This window comes from Schistocerca cancellata, chromosome 2 (genome assembly GCF_023864275.1).
Source record: "Schistocerca cancellata isolate TAMUIC-IGC-003103 chromosome 2, iqSchCanc2.1, whole genome shotgun sequence".
NCBI classification, from domain to species: domain Eukaryota; kingdom Metazoa; phylum Arthropoda; class Insecta; order Orthoptera; family Acrididae; genus Schistocerca; species Schistocerca cancellata.
Window position 1 is genome coordinate 10410789 of NC_064627.1, and position 21202 is coordinate 10431990.

The 21202-nt window shown below is 48.2% G+C and overlaps 1 protein-coding gene across 5 annotated transcripts in view; it reads left to right on the top strand.

The window, feature by feature from the left end:
* Window positions 1-21202, top strand: part of LOC126161301 (caskin-2) — a 1090260-nt gene that overhangs the window by 722017 nt on the left and 347041 nt on the right. For 2 of the 5 annotated variants that reach the window (XM_049917045.1, XM_049917052.1), the window contains exon 2: window positions 9957-10066. The exons of the other annotated variants lie outside the window; for them this stretch is intronic. In XM_049917045.1, coding sequence (XP_049773002.1) covers window positions 9967-10066 — 100 coding nt within the window. In that variant the 5' untranslated portion in view covers window positions 9957-9966. The remainder of the gene's footprint in view (window positions 1-9956; window positions 10067-21202) is intronic. 5 annotated transcript variants of the gene reach the window in all.

Genomic DNA, 21202 nt, shown 5'->3' on the forward strand with positions numbered 1-21202 from the left:
CGGAGCACACGCGCTACGTACAGCTGGCTGGCTGGCCGGTTGTCGCTGCCCGCGTCGCGCCTATTCGCTTATCTCGGGGCACGACCTCGTTTCAGCGGCTGCGTGTCGCTCACTCGGCGCAGTGGTTAGCAGGGCGTGTGGGGCGGTGGGCGCTGCACGGGCAAACTCCGTACCGGCCTGCATCTGCTTTAATTCACTGCTTCCGAAAAGCTCGTGCTGTTACAGTGTGCGATGCCCGGTAGTAAAAGGTAACAGTGAAACGCCAGGAGAACGCGTTTTATTGCCTGCAGTGAAATTCAATCGTAATTAAATAGCAATTATTTGTCTACTGATCGGGGATGACACTGTAAATAAACGAAGTAAAGAGTAATTGTGTGCCGTATGTTTTCTACACTTAACGAATTGTTGAAACACCGCACCAACTAATATGTCGTAACGACGTATGTGTAAACGGGGAACCGTCTCCGATCAGTTGCCTACTTTTTTTTTTTGTGGAACTTGGAACGTAAGCGGTGGCGAGTTGCTCAGTGCACACGATAAAGAGGCTTTCGGGGTGAAGTAATTTAGTAATTTGGTTGCAGCGAAACACTGGGACAAGGCGTCAGTGTATCGAGAATTGTCCGATGGGCATGTGGACGCCTAAGACGCTATTGCAGGAAGGAGAGCGCGTTTAGAATATCACACGTTAAACCGAGGTCGCACGTTGCGATGAGCAATTTGTATCTGTTAAAGGAAGCCTCGAAAACCATCAGCTGCACTTGAAATGTTTGATAGCCGAATCGGTATCCGGATGTAGACCCCGTCGTCACGGCATACTACGACTCCCTACACCAGTGGCACGCGTGTTAGTCGTAAATTCTTCCAGATGTTCAGCTCTGTGTTCATCTCACAGCACGCGGGCTGTCGTGCACGTCACTGATAGCGAGACAGGTAACGCGCCACTGACGGTAGGCTGTACACACGAGTACCGGCTCGGCTCATTGAAATATCGAGTGCAGCTGACGGTCCTTAAAATATATTTAGGACTTGCGGAGCCCCGAGCGTTCAACGTTTTTACGATATGTACGTGGTGATATTTTTGGTCAGCGAACTGCCGCTGTACGCGACTGGCGGTGGCGTCCCCGTGCAGCTGGGCGTGGCGGGAACGGCGCGCCCCCACCCCCACCTTGCGACACGGGGCGCTGTCCTGTCTGCAGGACCTCCCCGGGCTGCCGACAAACGATGGACGGCTCGCTACGGCCGTCCTCCTGCGCGCCGCCAAAATAATTTGTAACAGCTGTCAGACGAAAGAACCAGGTAGACGCTGTCAGTTCGAGTAGTATGTTTTGCTAGAGGCGACTGTATCCGTTCGAGTCGGCACACGTCTGCGTTTGCTTCTCACACTTCTCAGCGCCTTCGGTGAGGTCGCGTGTTTTCTGGTCGTCTGCGTTTCGCCGGACAAGTGAACTGCTCGTGTGTCGCCAATGGGTGAAACCCTCCACCGTGCACCGTACGCCTACCCAAACTTTCCGTTACCAGGCTAGTGCGGGAAGCGTAGCGTAGTGTACTGTAGTGTAAGGCAGCAACTTGAACCGCTCAGGAGTAGTGAGTGCGGATGTGTGGGCGGCGCCAGTGTGTAGCTTACACGTGCAGTTTAGCGCTACGATCGTTACTTGATTTGCACAATGTTTGCGTGTGATACTCAAACGCTGAAAATATATTTTATTTGGGAAAAGGATCATTGTATGTTGGAAGTGTGCGTCTTAAGCGATCTATTTGACTCCTGTCAATCGCTAAACAATTAATTTGACAGGGTAATGCAAATGGGTTATTTTACTCTTTTTTTGTAGTGGAAATTACGTCAACTCTTCCTTTGTCTGTAGCATTAGCCAACGGGAAACAGTATTCTGATGAGAGGTGGAAACCTCCACCTTCGTTTCTGAAGATGTCGATTCACACAGAGAACCAGGGAGTGGCTTCTTGAGAGCGGCAGAGACAGGAAGTGAGTGTGCAGTTCGACGCTGCCACCTGATGCTTTGTAAGAGGCCCACGAGATGAAAGAGGCCGATATACGGTCCGTGGTCGGTGGTATTTACTAACGTGATGTCTAATTAGGACACTGCGCTGTTTTGCTATTCTTGGCGGCGTCCTGACGACACACGCACACACGGAGACCTCAAACGCTGGCTATTACATCGCATTTCATTCCATTCGCTTCTCATTACAGTGTGCTCCCTGCCGCCGTTGGATAAGCAGCTGCAGCAGCAAGTCGTATACTCCTAGCTCACTCATTTGTTACATAGTTTAATTCTTAATTTCTTTGCGTGTTTTTGGTACTTGCATTGTTTAATTCATAAATTTCGGGCGTATTATAGTATTTGAGAGTTGTAGCATCGCGTTTTAGTACCTGAATAGTGTAAATTCGCGTAGTCGTCTGTCAACTGTTTTTGTTTTGAACGGCCAGTGTCGGTTGGTCACAGTCAGTGTGCTCCCTGCCGCCGTTGGATAAGCAGCTGCAGCAGCAAGTCGTATACTCCTAGCTCACTCATTTGTTACATAGTTTAATTCTTAATTTCTTTGCGTGTTTTTGGTACTTGCATTGTTTAATTCATAAATTTCGGGCGTATTATAGTATTTGAGAGTTGTAGCATCGCGTTTTAGTACCTGAATAGTGTAAATTCGCGTAGTCGTCTGTCAACTGTTTTTGTTTTGAACGGCCAGTGTCGGTTGGTCACAGTCAGTGTGCTCCCTGCCGCCGTTGGATAAGCAGCTGCAGCAGCAAGTCGTATACTCCTAGCTCACTCATTTGTTACATAGTTTAATTCTTAATTTCTTTGCGTGTTTTTGGTACTTGCATTGTTTAATTCATAAATTTCGGGCGTATTATAGTATTTGAGAGTTGTAGCATCACGTTTTAGTACTCGAATAGTGTTAAATCGCGTAGTCTCCTTCCGCCGCCGAGCAGTGTGTCAGCAGTGCACAAGTGGCAGCATTACTGCATTTACTAGGCAATCTTGTATTTTAATAACCGCTTCAATTTTGTGTCGTTTTGTTTGCGCTCTCTGTAGATTAGTTCAGACGTTCTTTGCACAGTTTTTAGCATGGATAGGGACTGCAACTGCTGTGTTCGGATGCAGGCTGAGTTGGCATCCCTTCGCTCCCAGCTTCAGGCAGTGTTGGCTTCGGTCACACAGCTTGAGGCTGTTGCCAATGGGCATCACTGTGGGGGTCCGGATGGGGGTTTGTCGGGGACGGCCAGCTCGTCCCACGCATCCCCCGATCGGACTACGACTGTGGTTGCCCGGGATACTGCCCGCATTGAGGCTGATCCCTCACCTGTGGTAGAGTGGGAGGTCGTCTCAAGGTGTGGCAGGGGGCGAAAGACATTCCGGAGGGCTGAACGGAAGGCCTCTCCAGTTTGTCTGACGAACCGGTTTCAGGCTCTGTCTCAGGCTGATACTGATCTTCAGCCTGACATGGCTGCTTGTCCTGTTCCAGAGGTTGCCCCTCAGTCTGCAAGATCCGGGCAGTCGCAGAGGGTGGGCTTACTGGTAGTTGGGAGCTCCAACGTCAGGCGCGTAATGGGGCCCCTTAGGGATATGGCAGCAAGGGAGGGGAAGAAAACCAAAGTGCACTCCGTGTGCATACCGGGGGGAGTCATTCCAGATGTGGAAAGGGTCCTTCCGGATGCCATGAAGGGTACAGGGTGCACCCATCTGCAGGTGGTCGCTCATGTCGGCACCAATGATGTGTGTCGCTATGGATCGGAGGAAATCCTCTCTGGCTTCCGGCGGCTATCTGATTTGGTGAAGACTGCCAGTCTCGCTAGCGGGATGAAAGCAGAGCTCACCATCTGCAGCATCGTCGACAGGACTGACTGCGGACCTTGGGTACAGAGCCGAGTGGAGGGTCTGAATCAGAGGTTGAGACGGTTCTGCGACCATGTGGGCTGCAGATTCCTCGACTTGCGCCATAGGGTGGTGGGGTTTCGGGTTCCGCTGGATAGGTCAGGAGTCCACTACACGCAACAAGCGGCTACACGGGTAGCAGGGGTTGTGTGGCGTGGGCTGGGCGGTTTTTTAGGTTAGATGGCCTCGGGCAAGTGCAGAAAGGGCAACAGCCTCAACGGGTGCGGGGCAAAGTCAGGACATGCGGGGACCAAGCAGCAATCGGTATTGTAATTGTAAACTGTCGAAGCTGCGTTGGTAAAGTACCGGAACTTCAAGCGCTGATAGAAAGCACCGAAGCTGAAATCGTTATAGGTACAGAAAGCTGGCTGAAGCCAGAGATAAATTCTGCCGAAATTTTTACAAAGGCACAGACGGTGTTTAGAAAGGATAGATTGCATGCAACCGGTGGCGGAGTGTTCGTCGCTGTTAGTAGTAGTTTATCCTGTAGTGAAGTAGAAGTGGATAGTTCCTGTGAATTATTATGGGTGGAGGTTACACTCAACAACCGAGCAAGGTTAATAATTGGCTCCTTTTACCGACCCCCCGACTCAGCAGCATTAGTGGCAGAACAACTGAGAGAAAATTTGGAATACATTTCACATAAATTTTCTCAGCATGTTATGGTCTTAGGTGGAGATTTCAATTTACCAGATATAGACTGGGACACTCAGATGTTTAGGACGGGTGGTAGGGACAGAGCATCGAGTGACATTATACTGAGTGCACTATCCGAAAATTACCTCGAGCAATTAAACAGAGAACCGACTCGTGGAGATAACATCTTGGACCTACTGATAACAAACAGACCCGAACTTTTCGACTCTGTAAGTGCAGAACAGGGAATCAGTGATCATAAGGCCGTTGCAGCATCCCTGAATATGGAAGTTAATAGGAATATAAAAAAAGGGAGGAAGGTTTATCTGTTTAGCAAGAGTAATAGAAGGCAGATTTCAGACTACCTAACAGATCAAAACGAAAATTTCTGTTCCGACACTGACAATGTTGAGTGTTTATGGAAAAAGTTCAAGGCAACCGTTAAATGCGTTTTAGACAGGTACGTGCCGAGCAAAACTGTGAGGGACGGGAAAAACCCACCGTGGTACAACAACAAAGTTAGGAAACTACTGCGAAAGCAAAGAGAGCTTCACTCCAAGTTTAAACGCAGCCAAAACCTCTCAGACAAACAGAAGCTAAACGATGTCAAAGTTAGCGTAAGGAGGGCTATGCGTGAAGCGTTCAGTGAATTCGAAAGTAAAATACTAGGTACCGACTTGACAGAAAATCCTAGGAAGTTCTGGTCTTACGTTAAATCAGTAAGTGGCTCGAAACATCATGTCCAGACACTCTGGGATGATGATGGCATTGAAACAGAGGATGACAAGCGTAAAGCTGAAATACTAAACACCTTTTTCCAAAGCTGTTTCACAGAGGAAGACCGCACTGCAGTTCCTTCTCTAAATCCTCGCACCAACGAAAAAATGGCTGACATTGAAATAAGTGTCCAAGGAATAGAAAAGCAACTGGAATCACTCAACAGAGGAAAGTCCACTGGACCTGACGGGATACCAATTCGATTCTACACAGAGTACGCGAAAGAACTTGCCCCCCTTCTAACAGCCGTGTACCGCAAGTCTCTAGAGGAACAGAAGGTTCCAAATGATTGGAAAAGAGCACAGGTAGTCCCAGTCTTCAAGAAGGGTCGTCGAGCAGATGCGCAAAACTATAGACCTATCTCTCTGACGTCGATCTGTTGTAGAATTTTAGAACATGTCTTTTGCTCGAGTATCATGTCGTTTTTGGAAACTCAGAATCTACTATGTAGGAATCAACATGGATTCCGGAAACAGCGATCGTGTGAAACCCAACTCGCATTATTTGTTCATGAAACCCAGAAAATATTAGATACAGGCTCCCAGGTAGATGCCATTTTCCTTGACTTCCGGAAGGCGTTCGATACAGTTCCGCACTGTCGTCTGATAAACAAAGTAAGAGCCTACGGAATATCAGACCAGCTGTGTAGCTGGATTGAAGAGTTTTTAGCAAACAGAACACAGCATGTTGTTCTCAATGGAGAGACATCTACAGACGTTAAAGTAACCTCTGGCGTGCCACAGGGGAGTGTTATGGGACCATTGCTTTTCACAATATATATAAATGACCTAGTAGATAGTGTCGGAAGTTCCATGCGGCTTTTCGCGGATGATGCTGTAGTATACAGAGAAGTTGCAGCATTAGAAAATTGTAGCGAAATGCAGGAAGATCTGCAGCGGATAGGCACTTGGTGCAGGGAGTGGCAACTGACCCTTAACATAGACAAATGTAATGTATTGCGAATACATAGAAAGAAGGATCCTTTATTGTGTGATTATATGATAGCGGAACAAACACTGGTAGCAGTTACTTCTGTAAAATATCTGGGAGTATGCGTGCGGAACGATGTGAAGTGGAATGATCATATAAAATTAATTGTTGGTAAGGCGGGTACCAGGTTGAGATTCATTGGGAGAGTCCTTAGAAAATGTAGTCCATCAACAAAGGAGGTGGCTTACAAAACACTCGTTCGACCTATACTTGAGTATTGCTCATCAGTGTGGGATCCGTACCAGATCGGGTTGACGGAGGAGATAGAGAAGATCCAAAGAAGAGCGGCGCGTTTCGTCACAGGGTTATTTGGTAACCGTGATAGCGTTACGGAGATGTTTAACAAACTCAAGTGGCAGACTCTGCAAGAGAGGCGCTCTGCATCGCGGTGTAGCTTGCTCGCCAGGTTTCGAGAGGGTGCGTTTCTGGATGAGGTATCGAATATATTGCTTCCCCCTACTTATACCTCCCGAGGAGATCACGAATGTAAAATTAGAGAGATTAGAGCGCGCACAGAGGCTTTCAGACAGTCGTTCTTCCCGCGAACCATACGCGACTGGAACAGGAAAGGGAGATAATGACAGTGGCACGTAAAGTGCCCTCCGCCACACACCGTCGGGTGGCTTGCGGAGTATAAATGTAGATGTAGATGTAGATGTATTATGTCATGGGCAACAAAGGTGGGGGGGTCCAGTCATAATGTCCACGCAAGTGGGGGAACCCCGTCTCCTGCAAACTGATTAAATAAACAATATGTATCGATATCTTATTGACTTTGATGTGAATTTCGTGTCGTGAGATCCTTCTTCTCGAGCACAGAGTGAGTCTTTTTCCTACCAAGTTTTTCTGCGAGAGGTGAGTGACGGCGTGACGGTAGAGGGGTGGAACGTCCTCCGGTGGTGGCGCTGTGCACTAGCTCAGTCGATCCCTGCATGTCGAGGTCACCGCAAACAGGAAAATTTTCCAATAAGACGTCACCTTCAATCTCTAGCAGTGTAATTACGTAATTAGGACACGAAGTTGCTGGATTTGATGCTTTCCCACCAAATGAAAGTGAGATCCAACCCTTTCAAAGTGAACTTTATAAACAAACAGTATGTCCTATGCAGTATAGTTGAATTTCTGGTCGTGAGATTCTTTTTGCTCAGCACAGACGGCAGCTTAGAGTCCATGGCGCAATCCGTTCTGAGTCAGGAATTTGCCTTGGAAAAAGGTTACCGCGTGCGTCGGTACTCTGCAGGAAGGAGCTACAGCGTACGTCGGTGTTGTACAGGGGCACGAGTTTCGACGTCAATGTCTCGGGTGCTTTTGTCAGTGGCGGGGCACACGCGGCCCCTGAGGTACACTCGGCCGCCCGTGCAGCCCGACTCCGCACAGCCTGTGCGGGTGGCGCGAGTGGCGGGCGCTGCGTGCTTCACGGTCTACAGATTTTTAGCCGTGTAATTACGTGTGATGACTGTTTCATGACGCTATTCCTTGCGCTATCGGAGTAAAAAGAAGCTGTCGATGACTTGTTTACGAGACGTGCACCTTTTCCCAAACGGCAGAGAATGATGAGGAGAGAAATCCAGCCCATGAAACTAATTTTTTTGTATATGAACAAAGGCATCCACGGCCCTTGTCACGGTCAGTAAAAGTTTTCTGTGTATGTGATGGCATTCTCAATACGTGAAACTACCGACATTTCAGTCACTGTTGCAAGTGACCTCGTTCAGGGTGTTTTTGTGTACTACTAAACACCCTGAAGATGGTCAGTTCCAACAGTGACTGAAATGTCGGTAGTTTCACGTATTCACAGTGCAGGGTCCGCAGCTCGTGGTCGTGCGGTAGCGTTCTCGCTTCCCACGCCCGGGTTCCCGGGTTCGATTCCCGGCGGGGTCAGGGATTTTCTCTGCCTCGTGATGACTGAGTGTTGTGTGCTGTCCTTAGGTTAGTTATGTGCAAGTAGTTCTAAGTTCTAGGGGACTGATGACCATAGATGTTAAGTCCCATAGTGCTCAGAGCCATTTGACAGTGCAGGCACAAACCCAGAAAAATTTTATTGGCTGTAAATTTTTTATAAATAAACAATTGGTATGTAATTAGATTTCTTGTGAGGAGATCCTCCCTCTGCAGCACAGAGCCACCAGTTTCCAGGTAGGGGAGGGGAGGGCTGTGGGTTTGCCACATGGGAGAGGTTGGTTAATTCGTCAATTTAATTAAGTAGTCAGTCGAATTGATAGAGTGACTGGGGACTATTTCAATAACTCAGGCCTGAAAGTGTAGCTGTATCGGCGAGGGGGATAGGGGAGGGTTGAAGGTTTTCTGATGGATTGTGGTCAAGAGGGGGAGGGGGAGGAGTGTCACAATCCTCTTAGCAGAACAATGGGGTAACGACCTGTCAATAAAAGGAGAACATCCGTGTCGGTACCTTCCAAACCTCAGTTACTCTCTTGCTGTTCGTCGCGCAGTCTTCTGTGCCCCTGCCAGGTGGCCACAGTAGTGTGACGGGTCAGTGTGGAGGAAGGGCAGCACACGGCGATTTCCCGCCTCGACCTGTGCGTCTTTTGTCCGTGAGTGCTGAGTAACATCGATGGCTGTTTTCCTCCTTCAACGGAGTGGGGTTTTTCTCTTGTACAACAGTGTTACCCAGAAAAGTTTTTGATCTACTTAAGTTCTTATTTATGGACAGTGCAGGTTTCTTTGTTGTGCACTCGCTGCAAAAATTATATTACTTGTCGCTTTCAAATATTTGGCCCGCCTCGCCTAAGCCCCAAATAACGACGAAAATCATATTTTCACTGTCTCAATAATTCTCATTAAACACGTGTATCTATTCACGTTGTTATTTACGCTTAGTGTAGGTTTTTTTCTGTAAAACGTAAATATTTTTGGCCTTCATGTATTTCGTCTCTTATGTGGAGTAGAACACTGGTAGGAAAAAATACCAGTACCCCGTGTGGCTTTTCAGTGTGCCACGAAAACAAAGCAAAGAAGACGATGAAAGATTAAGGTAACAGGAAGACGTTACCAGACGCCGCTATAGTTCCTCGTCCCTGGACTCGCACAGTGTGCAGCGTACTCTGACATTTACAAGTCCACGCTCGACACAATCTATAGACGATTGACGTCACCTCGCGACGCGTTCGGTTGCCGATTTACACGCAGGCGTGGAAAGCGCACGCACTTGGAGCTGTCATTTTGACCAGAAAGTCGCTCGTGTAAAACGGGAAGCTCTCGCTCGGGGTAGTGCAGGGGCTGGGGGTGGGGGGGGCGCAGGACACGCCGGCTAGGAGGCGCAGGTAGATCAGGCCACGGCACGGCGCGCGGCGTTGCCTGGTCGGCGGTGCGTGCCCGGAACTGCCGACGCCGGCAGGCGGCTCCGCCACTGTGCGCTGCGCTGCGCTCCGTTATCCCCCTCTGCGCCTCTGGAGCCCGCCGTCCTTCGCGGCAGGAAGTTTTTCGCGGGCGGAATGCGCAGCCGGGCGGCCGCGCTCTTTGCGGCTCGGAGGACGTGACTCGCCTGCCGGACTGCGGACCGCGGCCGCGCAAAAAAGCGGGACGGCCCGAGCGAGCGAGTCGGCAAGCGCGTGGCGCGCACTGTGTGACGGCGGCCGGCGGCGGTGGCGGGCGGGCGCTGCTCTGCTCCGCTCCGCTACTGTGTGTGCTCTGCTGTGACGCGCGCAGGTGCTCCGCCATGTGCTTCTGGTCGTGGCTGACGGCCGCCCTGGCACCGCGCCACCAGCAGCCGCAGCAGCGCTACCACCAGGTGCTGTACCGGCCGGCTGCCTGCCCAGGTAAGTCCAGCACTCGCCTCCTCCTAGCTGGCCGATCCACTCTACCTCCAGCCGTGTTCTCAACTAGCCGCCTGTCCTGCCGATAGATAACCTCTTCGCGATGTTTGCTACGGAACAAGTAAATCGACAGATCGAACCGTACAGCAAACAATTGAGCGCAATCATTGTACACTTAAGCTCTTTTCCTGGTGGGTTCGTGTGTGTAGGAAAACAGTACGAGATCTGCGAGGCCTTGTTATTTCTCGGGTCGTCTATACAACGCAAAAACTAAACGTTTTCCACTGAGCGTTTCATCTGTTTAACACTTTTTTTAAAAAGAAGCTGATACAACGAATTGTCGCTGAAACCGCTATTCTGGGGTAGCAAACAGAGGCCTTTACGTCAGGGCGGACCCACCGTAGCGGTAACGTGCATAGTGTTGCTCCCCTCTGATTCGGCGAATGAAAATGCGAATACCTAGTGCGTAATGTAATCCAAAAACTCCGTAACGTTCCACACCGGATAACTAACCTTCCGACCACTGCGCAGCCTACGTTGCTGCTGTTTCTGTATATGTTATAGGTCTACTCGATTACTATGAAATGTGCAGTTAATTCTTCGGGTTTATTTCCACTGAACTTATCCTCAACTCGGGGCGTAATCGTAAACTTTACGTTGTGTCTCCCCAATGCTGCTTGCTGAAGCAGTCGCGCCAGAATGCCTCGAAAGTTTGCTTGTGCTGTCCTCTGTCTATACCGAGCGAGCACGACAACCGCGGCAGAGAGCTGGACGGGTACGTTAGTCAGCTTCTGGCCGCCCCCGGCCACACCGTGCAGCCCCAATGACAGCCATTGCTGTACGTATCTTCAATATGCTACCTGCTGTTAGCGAGCATTCAGTATTGCACGGAGGCCTGTATCACTGTCGAATTACTGGTAAATGTGTCCAAGTAGCTTTTGAGGTTGACGCCGCTAGGTAGTGACACACATACTCTACGTATCTTTCACTATATGTATATAACGATGAATTTTCGGCGCAAATTATGTCTCCGTGTCAGCAACTTAAGGCGGTTCGAATGGGGTGTGGAAACGTGTAATACGTGAAAACGAAGCAACTGCGATTTGCAATTGCTCTGCAAGATTCGCTGTTGTACGCAGTGCATTTATTTGTTGATTGCCATTTACATTTCACTCCGCAAAATGTGTTCTGTAATCTTTGTTGTCTTTCAAATGGCACGTGTTTTCATAATGAAGGGTAACAGGGAGATTTGGAATGTAAGCGGAAGGTGAGGATTTCGTCTGCTGGAGTCACATTCCCCAAAGTTTTCCTTTTACAGACTCTACCAAACACGGTGCACTTCAGAGAGACAGGTACAAAATGGCTCTCTAACCTCGCAAGGTGTAAGCCACTGTGTATGCTTGCTTTTTTTCTATCACCTAATCACGGCTCAGGACTCATAATGACATTCACACTTTACTGACGCAAGCCATTGATGCAATCAAATCAAATTCATCGGTTTCGGCAATCCACAACCGAACTATCATCTTTTACACAGGTCTTACAGCTGTCGGTTTGCGCCACGAATCAGTCACTGCAAACTTAATTCCATAAGATAATGAAACTAACATTGTCAGTGTTGTGTGGTTAACGCCAGCAATACACTCCTGGAAATTGAAATAAGAACACCGTGAATTCATTGTCCCAGGAAGGGGAAACTTTATTGACACATTCCTGGGGTCAGATACATCACATGATCACACTGACAGAACCACAGGCACATAGACACAGGCAACAGAGCATGCACAATGTCGGCACTAGTACAATGTATATCCACCTTTCGCAGCAATGCAGGCTGCTATTCTCCCATGGAGACGATCGTAGAGATGCTGGATGTAGTCCTGTGGAACGGCTTGCCATGCCATTTCCACCTGGCGCCTCAGTTGGACCGGCGTTCGTGCTGGACGTGCAGACCGCGTGAGACGACGCTTCATCCAGTCCCAAACATGCTCAATGGGGGACAGATCCGGAGATCTTGCTGGCCAGGGTAGTTGACTTACACCTTCTAGAGCACGTTGGGTGGCACGGGATACATGCGGACGTGCATTGTCCTGTTGGAACAGCAAGTTCCCTTGCCGGTCTAGGAATGGTAGAACGATGGGTTCGATGACGGTTTGGATGTACCGTGCACTATTCAGTGTCCCCTCGACGATCACCAGTGGTGTACGGCCAGTGTAGGAGATGCTCCCTACACCATGATGCCGGGTGTTGGCCCTGTGTGCCTCGGTCGGATGCAGTCCTGATTGTGGCGCTCACCTGCACGGCGCCAAACACGCATACGACCATCATTGGCACCAAGGCAGAAGCGACTCTCATCGCTGAAGACGACACGTCTCCATTCGTCCCTCCATTCACGCCTGTCGCGACACCACTGGAGGCGGGCTGCACGATGTTGGGGCGTGAGCGGAAGACGGCCTAACGGTGTGCGGGACCGTAGCCCAGCTTCATGGAGACGGTTGCGAATGGTCCTCGCCGATACCCCAGGAGCAACAGTGTCCCTAATTTGCTGGGAAGTGGCGGTGCGGTCCCCTACGGCACTGCGTAGGATCCTACGGTCTTGGCGTGCATCCGTGCGTCGCTGCGGTCCGGTCCCAGGTCGACGGGCACGTGCACCTTCCGCCGACCACTGGCGACAACATCGATGTACTGTGGAGACCTCACGCCCCACGTGTTGAGCAATTCGGCGGTACGTCCACCCGGCCTCCCGCATGCCCACTATACGCCCTCGCTCAAAGTCCGTCAACTGCACATACGGTTCACGTCCACGCTGTCGCGGCATGCTACCAGTGTTAAAGACTGCGATGGAGCTCCGTATGCCACGGCAAACTGGCTGACACTGACGGCGGCGGTGCACAAATGCTGCGCAGCTAGCGCCATTCGACGGCCAACACCGCGGTTCCTGGTGTGTCCGCTATGCCGTGCGTGTGATCATTGCTTGTACAGCCCTCTCGCAGTGTCCGGAGCAAGTATGGTGGGTCTGACACACCGGTGTCAATGTGTTCTTTTTTCCATTTCCAGGAATGTATCTTTTGTGTGAGGTCAAGGTGCCTCCTGCACTGGTTGGCTCAGACGCCGTGGTGCACTGCAGCCCTCTGAAGAAGTTGTGGTGTTCTCTGTGTTGAAAATCGTGTGCTGTGAATTACGTTCTTTGGATGTAACCGTGCATCTGAGATCTCTCAAAAACTAGTTACTTTCGTAATACTTGATGGTGCAATGTGTCGTGAAACGTGATGCCAGCAGATTAAACCATTAGCCAAACGACACTTAAACTGGAATGCTTTATAAACTGCCCACGGAAAATACGAATGCTACTTTAAGAGAATCTTCAACTTTTGTTGTCCTGTCTTCCTCATTTGCGTGTAATATCACGGTATATTGATAATTTTTATATTTGGACCGTGTAAATGTAACTGAATGAAACACAATTTTCGTGCGATACGCGTTTCGCCTTTATTCTCCGCAAGGCATCTTCAGTGGCCTGGAATATGTACATATTTTTACTATTTACTTTATATTTTGGGTCAGTGAGCAGTTCTGGTGGTTGGTTTTTGCTATGACGTAGTAATTTGTTAAATTCTATTTACAGATCGCGTGGACGATTCTCTACATATTGTTTTTCTGTTCCACTTTTGGCGCTGTTCCTCTTCTTATAATCGCCATTTGGGGTTTTTGTTTTCCACATTTCATAGCGCTAGGAACTGAACACTCGTTCTGATGCAATGTTTTGGTTTGTGTTGCCGACTGTCGGACGTTATTGTCGAAGATCGAATGATATTGCATCGACTCGGCCGTAACTGCGGTAACTCCTGTGTGTAACAGGCACGTCTGAATGAAACCAGGCCCAAGTCCGCACAGCGCTCTTGGCTGCTCTCGCGTGCCGAATGTACATCATCTGGCGAGGCGAGCGACTGGCTGTTTCGGGAATCTCTGTGTCGACGTCCCGGCGTCGTGTACACGAACACCAGTGAGTTCCGGACGGTCTGCCCTCGGCTGCACGCCCTCCAGCCGGATTGTCGGCACGTGCTCCTGCACTGCCCTCCCTACGGTAACCCTAGGTCTTTCCCACAGTTGTTAGTTCCCTCCTGCTTTCGTATTACGTATAGGGGTTCTCGACGTGACTAATGAGCGTTTTCAGACCTCCAAAGTCGATCGTTCTGAGAGTTCTCATATCGTGATAAATAAAGCCACACTTCGTCTAAAACAAGGAAAAGCGTATTTCGGGACGAAACATAGTGTCACGCAGAGACTGGAAGGCCCACTGGCAGTACCGACGTCCTGCAGCAGTACGTGAACTCTCCAGCCGGTGCACTAGCGTTCCCCCGCAGTGTCTCAGTTTGTGCTCGGCAGTGTGCTGGCCCAGCCATGCACAGTGCTGGACGGCGCGCCAGTGCGGCCCGCACCTGTCTACACAGATCCTACACCCTCCTTTCAAGACACTGTCTTCCAGGCCCTTTGCTGTCTCTGATAGAATTACAATGTCAGCGGCGAACCTCAAAGTTTTTATTTCTTCTCCATGGATTTTAATTCCTAATCCGAATTTTTCTTTTGTTTCCTTTACTGCTTGCTCAGTATATAGGTTGAATAACATCGGAGATACGCTGCAACCCTGTCTCACTCCCTTCCCAATCACTGATTTCCTTTGATGCCCCTCGACTCTTATAACTGCCATCTGGTTTCTGTACAAATTGTAAATAGCCTTTCGCTCCCTGTATGTTACCGCTGCCACCTTCAGAATTTGAAACAGAGTATTCCAGTCAACATTGTCAAAAGCTTTCTCTAAGTCTACAAATACTATAAACGTAGGTTTGCCTATCCTTAATTTATCTTCTAAGTCGTAGGGTCAGAATTGCCGCACGTTTTCCAGTATTTCTACGGAATCCAAACTGATCTTCCCTGAGGTCGGCTTCTACCAGATCTTCCATTCGTCTGTGAAGAATTCATGTTAGTATTTGCAGCCGTGGCTTATTAAACTGATAGTTCGGTAATTTTCGCATCTGTCAACACCTGATTTCTTCGGGATTGGAAATATTATATTCTTCTTGAAGTCTGAGGGAATTTCACCTGTCTCATACATCTTGCTCACCAGATGGTAGAGATTTGTCAGGGCTGGCTCTCCCAAGGCTATCAGTATATATAATGGAATGTTGTCTATTCCCGGGGCCTTGTTTCAACTTAGATCTTTCATTCCTGTGTCAAACTCTTCACGCAGTATCATATCTCCCATTTCATCTTGATCTACATCCTCTTCCATTTCCATAATATTGTCCTCAAGTACATCGCCCTTGTATAGACCCTCTATATACTCCTTCCACCTCTCTGCTTTCCCTTCTTTGCTTAGAACTGGGTTTCCATCTGAGCTCTTGATATTCATACAAGTGGTTCTCTTTCTCGAAAGGGGCAGTATCTATCTTACCCCTAGTGATACATGCCTCTACACCCTTACATTTGTCCTCCAGCCATCCCTAATTAACCATTTTGCACTTCCTGTCGATCTCATTCTTAGTCGTTTCTACTCCTTTTTGCCTGCTTCATTTACTGCGTTTTTATATTTTCTCCTTTCATCAATTAAATTTAATATATCTTCTCTTATCCACGGATTTGTACTAGCCCTCATCTTTTTACCTACTTGATCCTCTGCTGGCTTCACTATTTCATCTCTCAAAGCTACCTATTCTTCTTCTACTGAATTTCTTTCCCCCATTCTTGTCAATCGTTCCCTAATGCTCGCCCTGATACTGTCTAAAACCTCTGGTTCTGTCAGTTTATCCAGGTCCCATCTCCTTAAATTCCCACCTTTTTGCAGTTTCTTCAGTTTTAATCTACAGTTCATAACCAATAGATTGTGGTCAGAGTCCACATCTGCCCCTGGAAATGTTTTACAATTTAAAACCTAAATCTCTGTCTTACCATTATGTAATCCATCTGAAACCTGTCAGTACCTCCAGGATTCTTCCATGTATACAACCTTCTTTCATGATTCTTAAACCAAGTGTTAGCTATGAGTAAGTTGTGCTCTGTGTAAAATTCTACCAGGCGACTCCCTCTTTCATTCCTTACCCCCATTCCATATTCACCTACTGTTTTTCCTTGTTTTCCTTTTCCTACTGTAGAATTGCAGTCACCCATGGCTATTAAATTTTAGTCGAACAAAAGCAAACTGGTGCTTTTCATTTATTATTATGATGTTGTTCTACCAAGAACCGACGGAAGATTCTGTTAATTTCTTTTATCATACATTTCATCTATCTCTTCGTCGTCTGCGGAACTAGTTGGCATGTAAACTTGTACTACTGAGGTAGGCGTGGGCTTCGTGTCTATCTGCTGTTTGTAGTAGCGAACCCGCGCTCCTATTTTTTTTATTCATTATTAAACCTAGTCCTGCAGTACCCTTATTTGATTTTGTACTTATAAACCTGTATCCACCTGACGAGAATTCGTGTTCCTTCTGCCACAGAACTTCACTAATTCCCAGTATACCTAACTTTAACCTATCCATTTCTCTTTTTAAATTTTCTAACTTGCCTGCCCGATTAAGGGATCGGACATTCCAAGCTCCGATACGTAGAACGCCAGTTTTCTTTCTCCTGATAACTATGTTCTCCTGAGTAGTCCGAATGGGGGACTATTTTACCTCCGGAATATTTTACCCAAAAAGACGCCATAATCATTTAACCATTCAGTGAAGCTGTGATAGTACTACGCAAAACAACAAGGCCGACAAGCCCCTCCACGAAAACCACGACCACACCATAACACCACCGCCTCTGATTTTTACTACTGACACTAAACACGCTGGCAGATGTCGTTCGCCGGGCATTCACCATACCTACAGCCTGCTATCGGATCGCTACATTGTGTACCGTGATTCGTCACTCCACACAGCGTTTTTCCACTGTTCAATCGTCCAATATTTATGCTGCTTACATCAAGCGAGGCGTCGTTTGGCATTCACCGGCGTGATGTGTGGCTTATGAGCAGCCGCTCGACAATGAAATCCAAGTTTTGTCACCTCCCGCCTAACGGTCATTGTACTTCCAGTGGATTGTGACGCTGTTTGGAATTCCTGTATGACGGTCTGGATAGATGTCTGCCCATTACACATTACGACCCTCTTCAACTGTCGGCGGTCTCTGTCAGTCAACAGACGACGCCAGACTGTACGCTTGTTGTAAGTAGTGCTTCAATAAAGATTTCACCGGCGGATGTTTTGAGGGAAGAATAGGATTTAGCGATAGTCGCATGTGCGACATTTATTTTGCTGCAGAAAGCTGATCACCAGGAAAAGAAGAAAAGTAGGGAGCTGTGTGGTGGGACAAAATTAGTGTCTACATTAAAGCAGTATTAGAATATGAGCTGTGTCATAATTTTTCTTTGAATGAAATTGACAGATTTGAAACTGTTATTGACTTGTGTAGACCCTAAAATTTCCAAAGAGACGCTACTCTTAGAAGAGCTGCTCGTGTAGCAGAAAGATTATTCATCACTCCCATTTTGATTTTTTTTCTCTGTTTCGTTGACGGTGAAAAAATGTCAATAGAGACTCCCTTTTCTTCTCCACGTCGTGCATATTTGTTTCCGGGAGAGCAGTACCGACGCTTTGACGTTACCGCCACCACACGGAACCGCAAACGAGGCTTCGTTGGTCCGTTTTGGTGTCCGTAAACGAAACGGTCGCTGTGAAGGCGCGGGTTGCGTGCGACCACACCGTAGCTGTCGCGGGAGGCGGGGGCGGCCTTCTGGCGGAGCCGCCGGCCGGCGTGGGCGTGGGCGGCGCCACAGAGGCTGCAGTCTGGCCGGCAGGTGCCACGCAGTAGGCGCGCACACGTCCGTCCGGATCTGCGTTGCACGGACCCCACCAAAGGCACAAATTAATACGCAGATAATGACAGAGTAGCGCTCATAATAATTAATCCTTATTCACGACAGACTGTTTCGGTTTTTATCGCCGTTGTCCAGAACGTTGAGAAGAATGTGACGTTCGTATTACTTCTCTAATGAACTGTCTCGTAACTGTCAGTGTTTTGATGAGGTGGTAAGTGACGTAACTGAAAATTAAATGTCAGTTATGGTTTCACATTAGTTGTACAGTTCTTCTCTTAGAACGTTATATGCATAAGGTAGTTCACATTCTACACGTACTCGGCAATGCAGATAAATGCCAAAACAGTCTGTCGCTAGCAAAGATTAATTACGATAAGCAGCTATACTGGTGAGTCTTTCTAGTAATAATGCCATCAGTTTTGTGGTAGTGGGCCTAAAAAACAAAAACAAATTCCTAGTGTAGGTGCTTCTGTTAATGTAGGCGTACGTGGCCCCGTGTTGGCTGCCTATCCTTGTACACAGCCCTGATCGCTCTGCCTCCAGCACGGTGGCACTCGGCAGTGGCTACACTGCTGATATGGTAGCGGAGTCATCTGTTCGCTGTGGGACCGCTAATGTCAAGCACCACAATAAAAGAAACACAAGCTTCCATTAATAGGAAATGGTTAAACTCTTTCCTAGTCACTATCTCACACTGTTCGATGTGACGGTACAAAATATCGTACTAAAACTTGGGCGTAATTTTGTCGGTAGCAAATGTTACGCACCAAGACATAGGCCAGTTTCTCTCACACAGCAGTATCCCGATTGGGATTATTTCGAGAACCGTTATTTTTACAAAGTATCGTCCAGGTGCCGTTTGCTTCACACCGGAGACTGTGGATCGGCCGATCTGGAGTCGGATGTAAAGGCTGGAACTTGGATAAACAAACGCCTCTGTTTGCGATGCAAACGGCAAACTATAACGTAGACTGGTTCAGGGCTACGCCAATGCGTTTTGAAAGCATTTTCATTTATGTAGGTGAAAACGTATACAATCTCTTCGGTGCCTATAGATGGCAGTTCAAGCCGGGAAACTAGGCTCATCGATAAGCGAGGTGTTCCAACCAAGAGGAATAGAAAGGGTGGGGTTATACTTTGAGTCAGCGGAGCTGCGAGTGGTGTCGCTGATGTAGTCGTGGTTAGCATAAACTCGCCTCACTCTGACGTGCCAAACCATCCAACTAATGTGGGCTTTCGCAGCCCATTTAACTCGCTCGCGGGGAACCTTGTACTTAGGCCAATTTTCGAGCGTTCCCTTCATTTTTTTCAATGTTGACCTCGCTCTCGTTTCTTCTGTGCACAGATACATACAGAATAATGTTTCTATTTTTACACTCGGCATGAGCCCGGAAAAGTAGACCGTATAAAAGTTTCTCTCGCACATGGTTTTCATTTGTTATTCGATATTCAGTACTGAAGAGGACGTAAAAACTTCGTGCAGCGTCACATCTTGAAACTGTGTTAAAAGAGTACCAAAACGCCTTGTAGGTGGCGGGCGTACGAGCAGAACGGTGGGGTGGGTGCGGCGACACATTAAACTTTGAAGCATTCCACCTGCTTAGCTGCCTCCGTCCATATCTGAGCCAGTCGTCTGTTAGCAGCGGCACACACAGAAGTTACGTTTCGGTTAACGCACTCCTCCCTATAAGCTCTCGGTTTCTGCAAAATTTTTTCGTCAGATGCATACGTGAATTTGTACAGAGGATAGACAGAAAAAATGCTCGTCGTGTCTAGACACAGCGGATCATGTGGAGAAATTTATGTTGTATTTCTTCCCCTCGATGTTTCGTATATTCCTTGGTGGTGAACTGCTTTCTCATTTTATAAATGAAACAGCAGCGATGTTTTTTAAGTTGACTGACGGTGCTGTTAACATACGATGACGGAGCTGGTTCTTTCCACGAGCAGTTTGTGTCAGGAAAGAGAGATACGACAATCTCCGTAGCTCAGGTGATCGTAACCCTTCCCGAAATGTTTCCTGTCTTAATAGCGTCTTCAGCAGACTATTCGCGTCCTTCGTAGGCGTCGCAGACTCTTAATTCTAGACTGTACTGAGAAAGGACAATCGGTTATACTGCCGTACTGCCAGAAAAAGATCACCTATAAGAATAGCGAACTGCAAAACGAATCAGAAATTGACACAAAAGACTCGTACAAATCAAAGTGGTAGAGGTTAAAGTTTCCGGCTGTAGCTAAAGTAAAAGTACAGTCACATAAATGGTGGTTTTGATGGGTGCAGAATTAGGTGTTACTCGACGCAGTAACAGTCTCACTCGTGCCGGAGAGTCGAATTGTTGCAGAGTATACTGGCGTCGCCACGGGCTGGCCGGTGTGTCTCAGCTAGTCAGCTTCGGATCTACTGTTGTTCGATGGGTAGCCTGCTGCTTTTTCCACACCACACTCCAAATCTCGAAGCAACATCATGCTGCATTTACCGTTATAGCGCGCAGAAGCTGACAACATCACCGGGGTTCTGCGATAAAACCGGGGCCCCCCTTTATTGTTTTTAATTTTCTTTGCGAGGCTAAATGATTAGGACTGTCCGCAGCTAGCCAGCTCCTAAGGTGAAGTAATGGCAGCGACCGATAGATAGGCTGCGAGTGGGGGCCAGACCGCCGAGTGCTGGCTGGCGCCGTGCAGCCGCGCCGCCCCACTGTGCGCGTCGCCCGTCACGCGAGCGCCGCTCTCACGCTCCCATTAGCGGCCGCCGGCGTCACTAAGCACGCGGCACTACGTTCCTTCCTGCAATATTTTCTTCGTCACTCGAATCGTTCGCAGCGTTGTTCGAGTGACAGTGTAATGGATACCGTTATACTAGCTCTTTTTTTTTTCTCTTCGCTCATTTGGTTGGTAGTGTTTGCTACAGATATTGCGATCTACTTCTTACCGTTCACCGATTCTCATTTAAAGATACTTGGTTGCACCCCAATAACTGGAAAGGCTCCAGAAAGTTACTCACGCTGACGTGAGAGGTTTTGTGCGTTAGGCAAATCCCCTTTTACTGTCGAAATACTGCCCCAGCGAAATAAGCTGGAGGCGAGTAGAAAGTAGAGGATTCAGTTACGGTAAAGGGCGCTTCACTTCTCCAGACAGAAGAACCAGTATTAAGTGATGAGTCGATGAATACACAAGAACCCTGACGCACTGCCCGCTTAGGAATGCCGGAAGCAAGAATAATTACACCACGCACAGCGGCGTCTTAAGCGGACATTTTTGTCAGGAAACACATGTGAATGG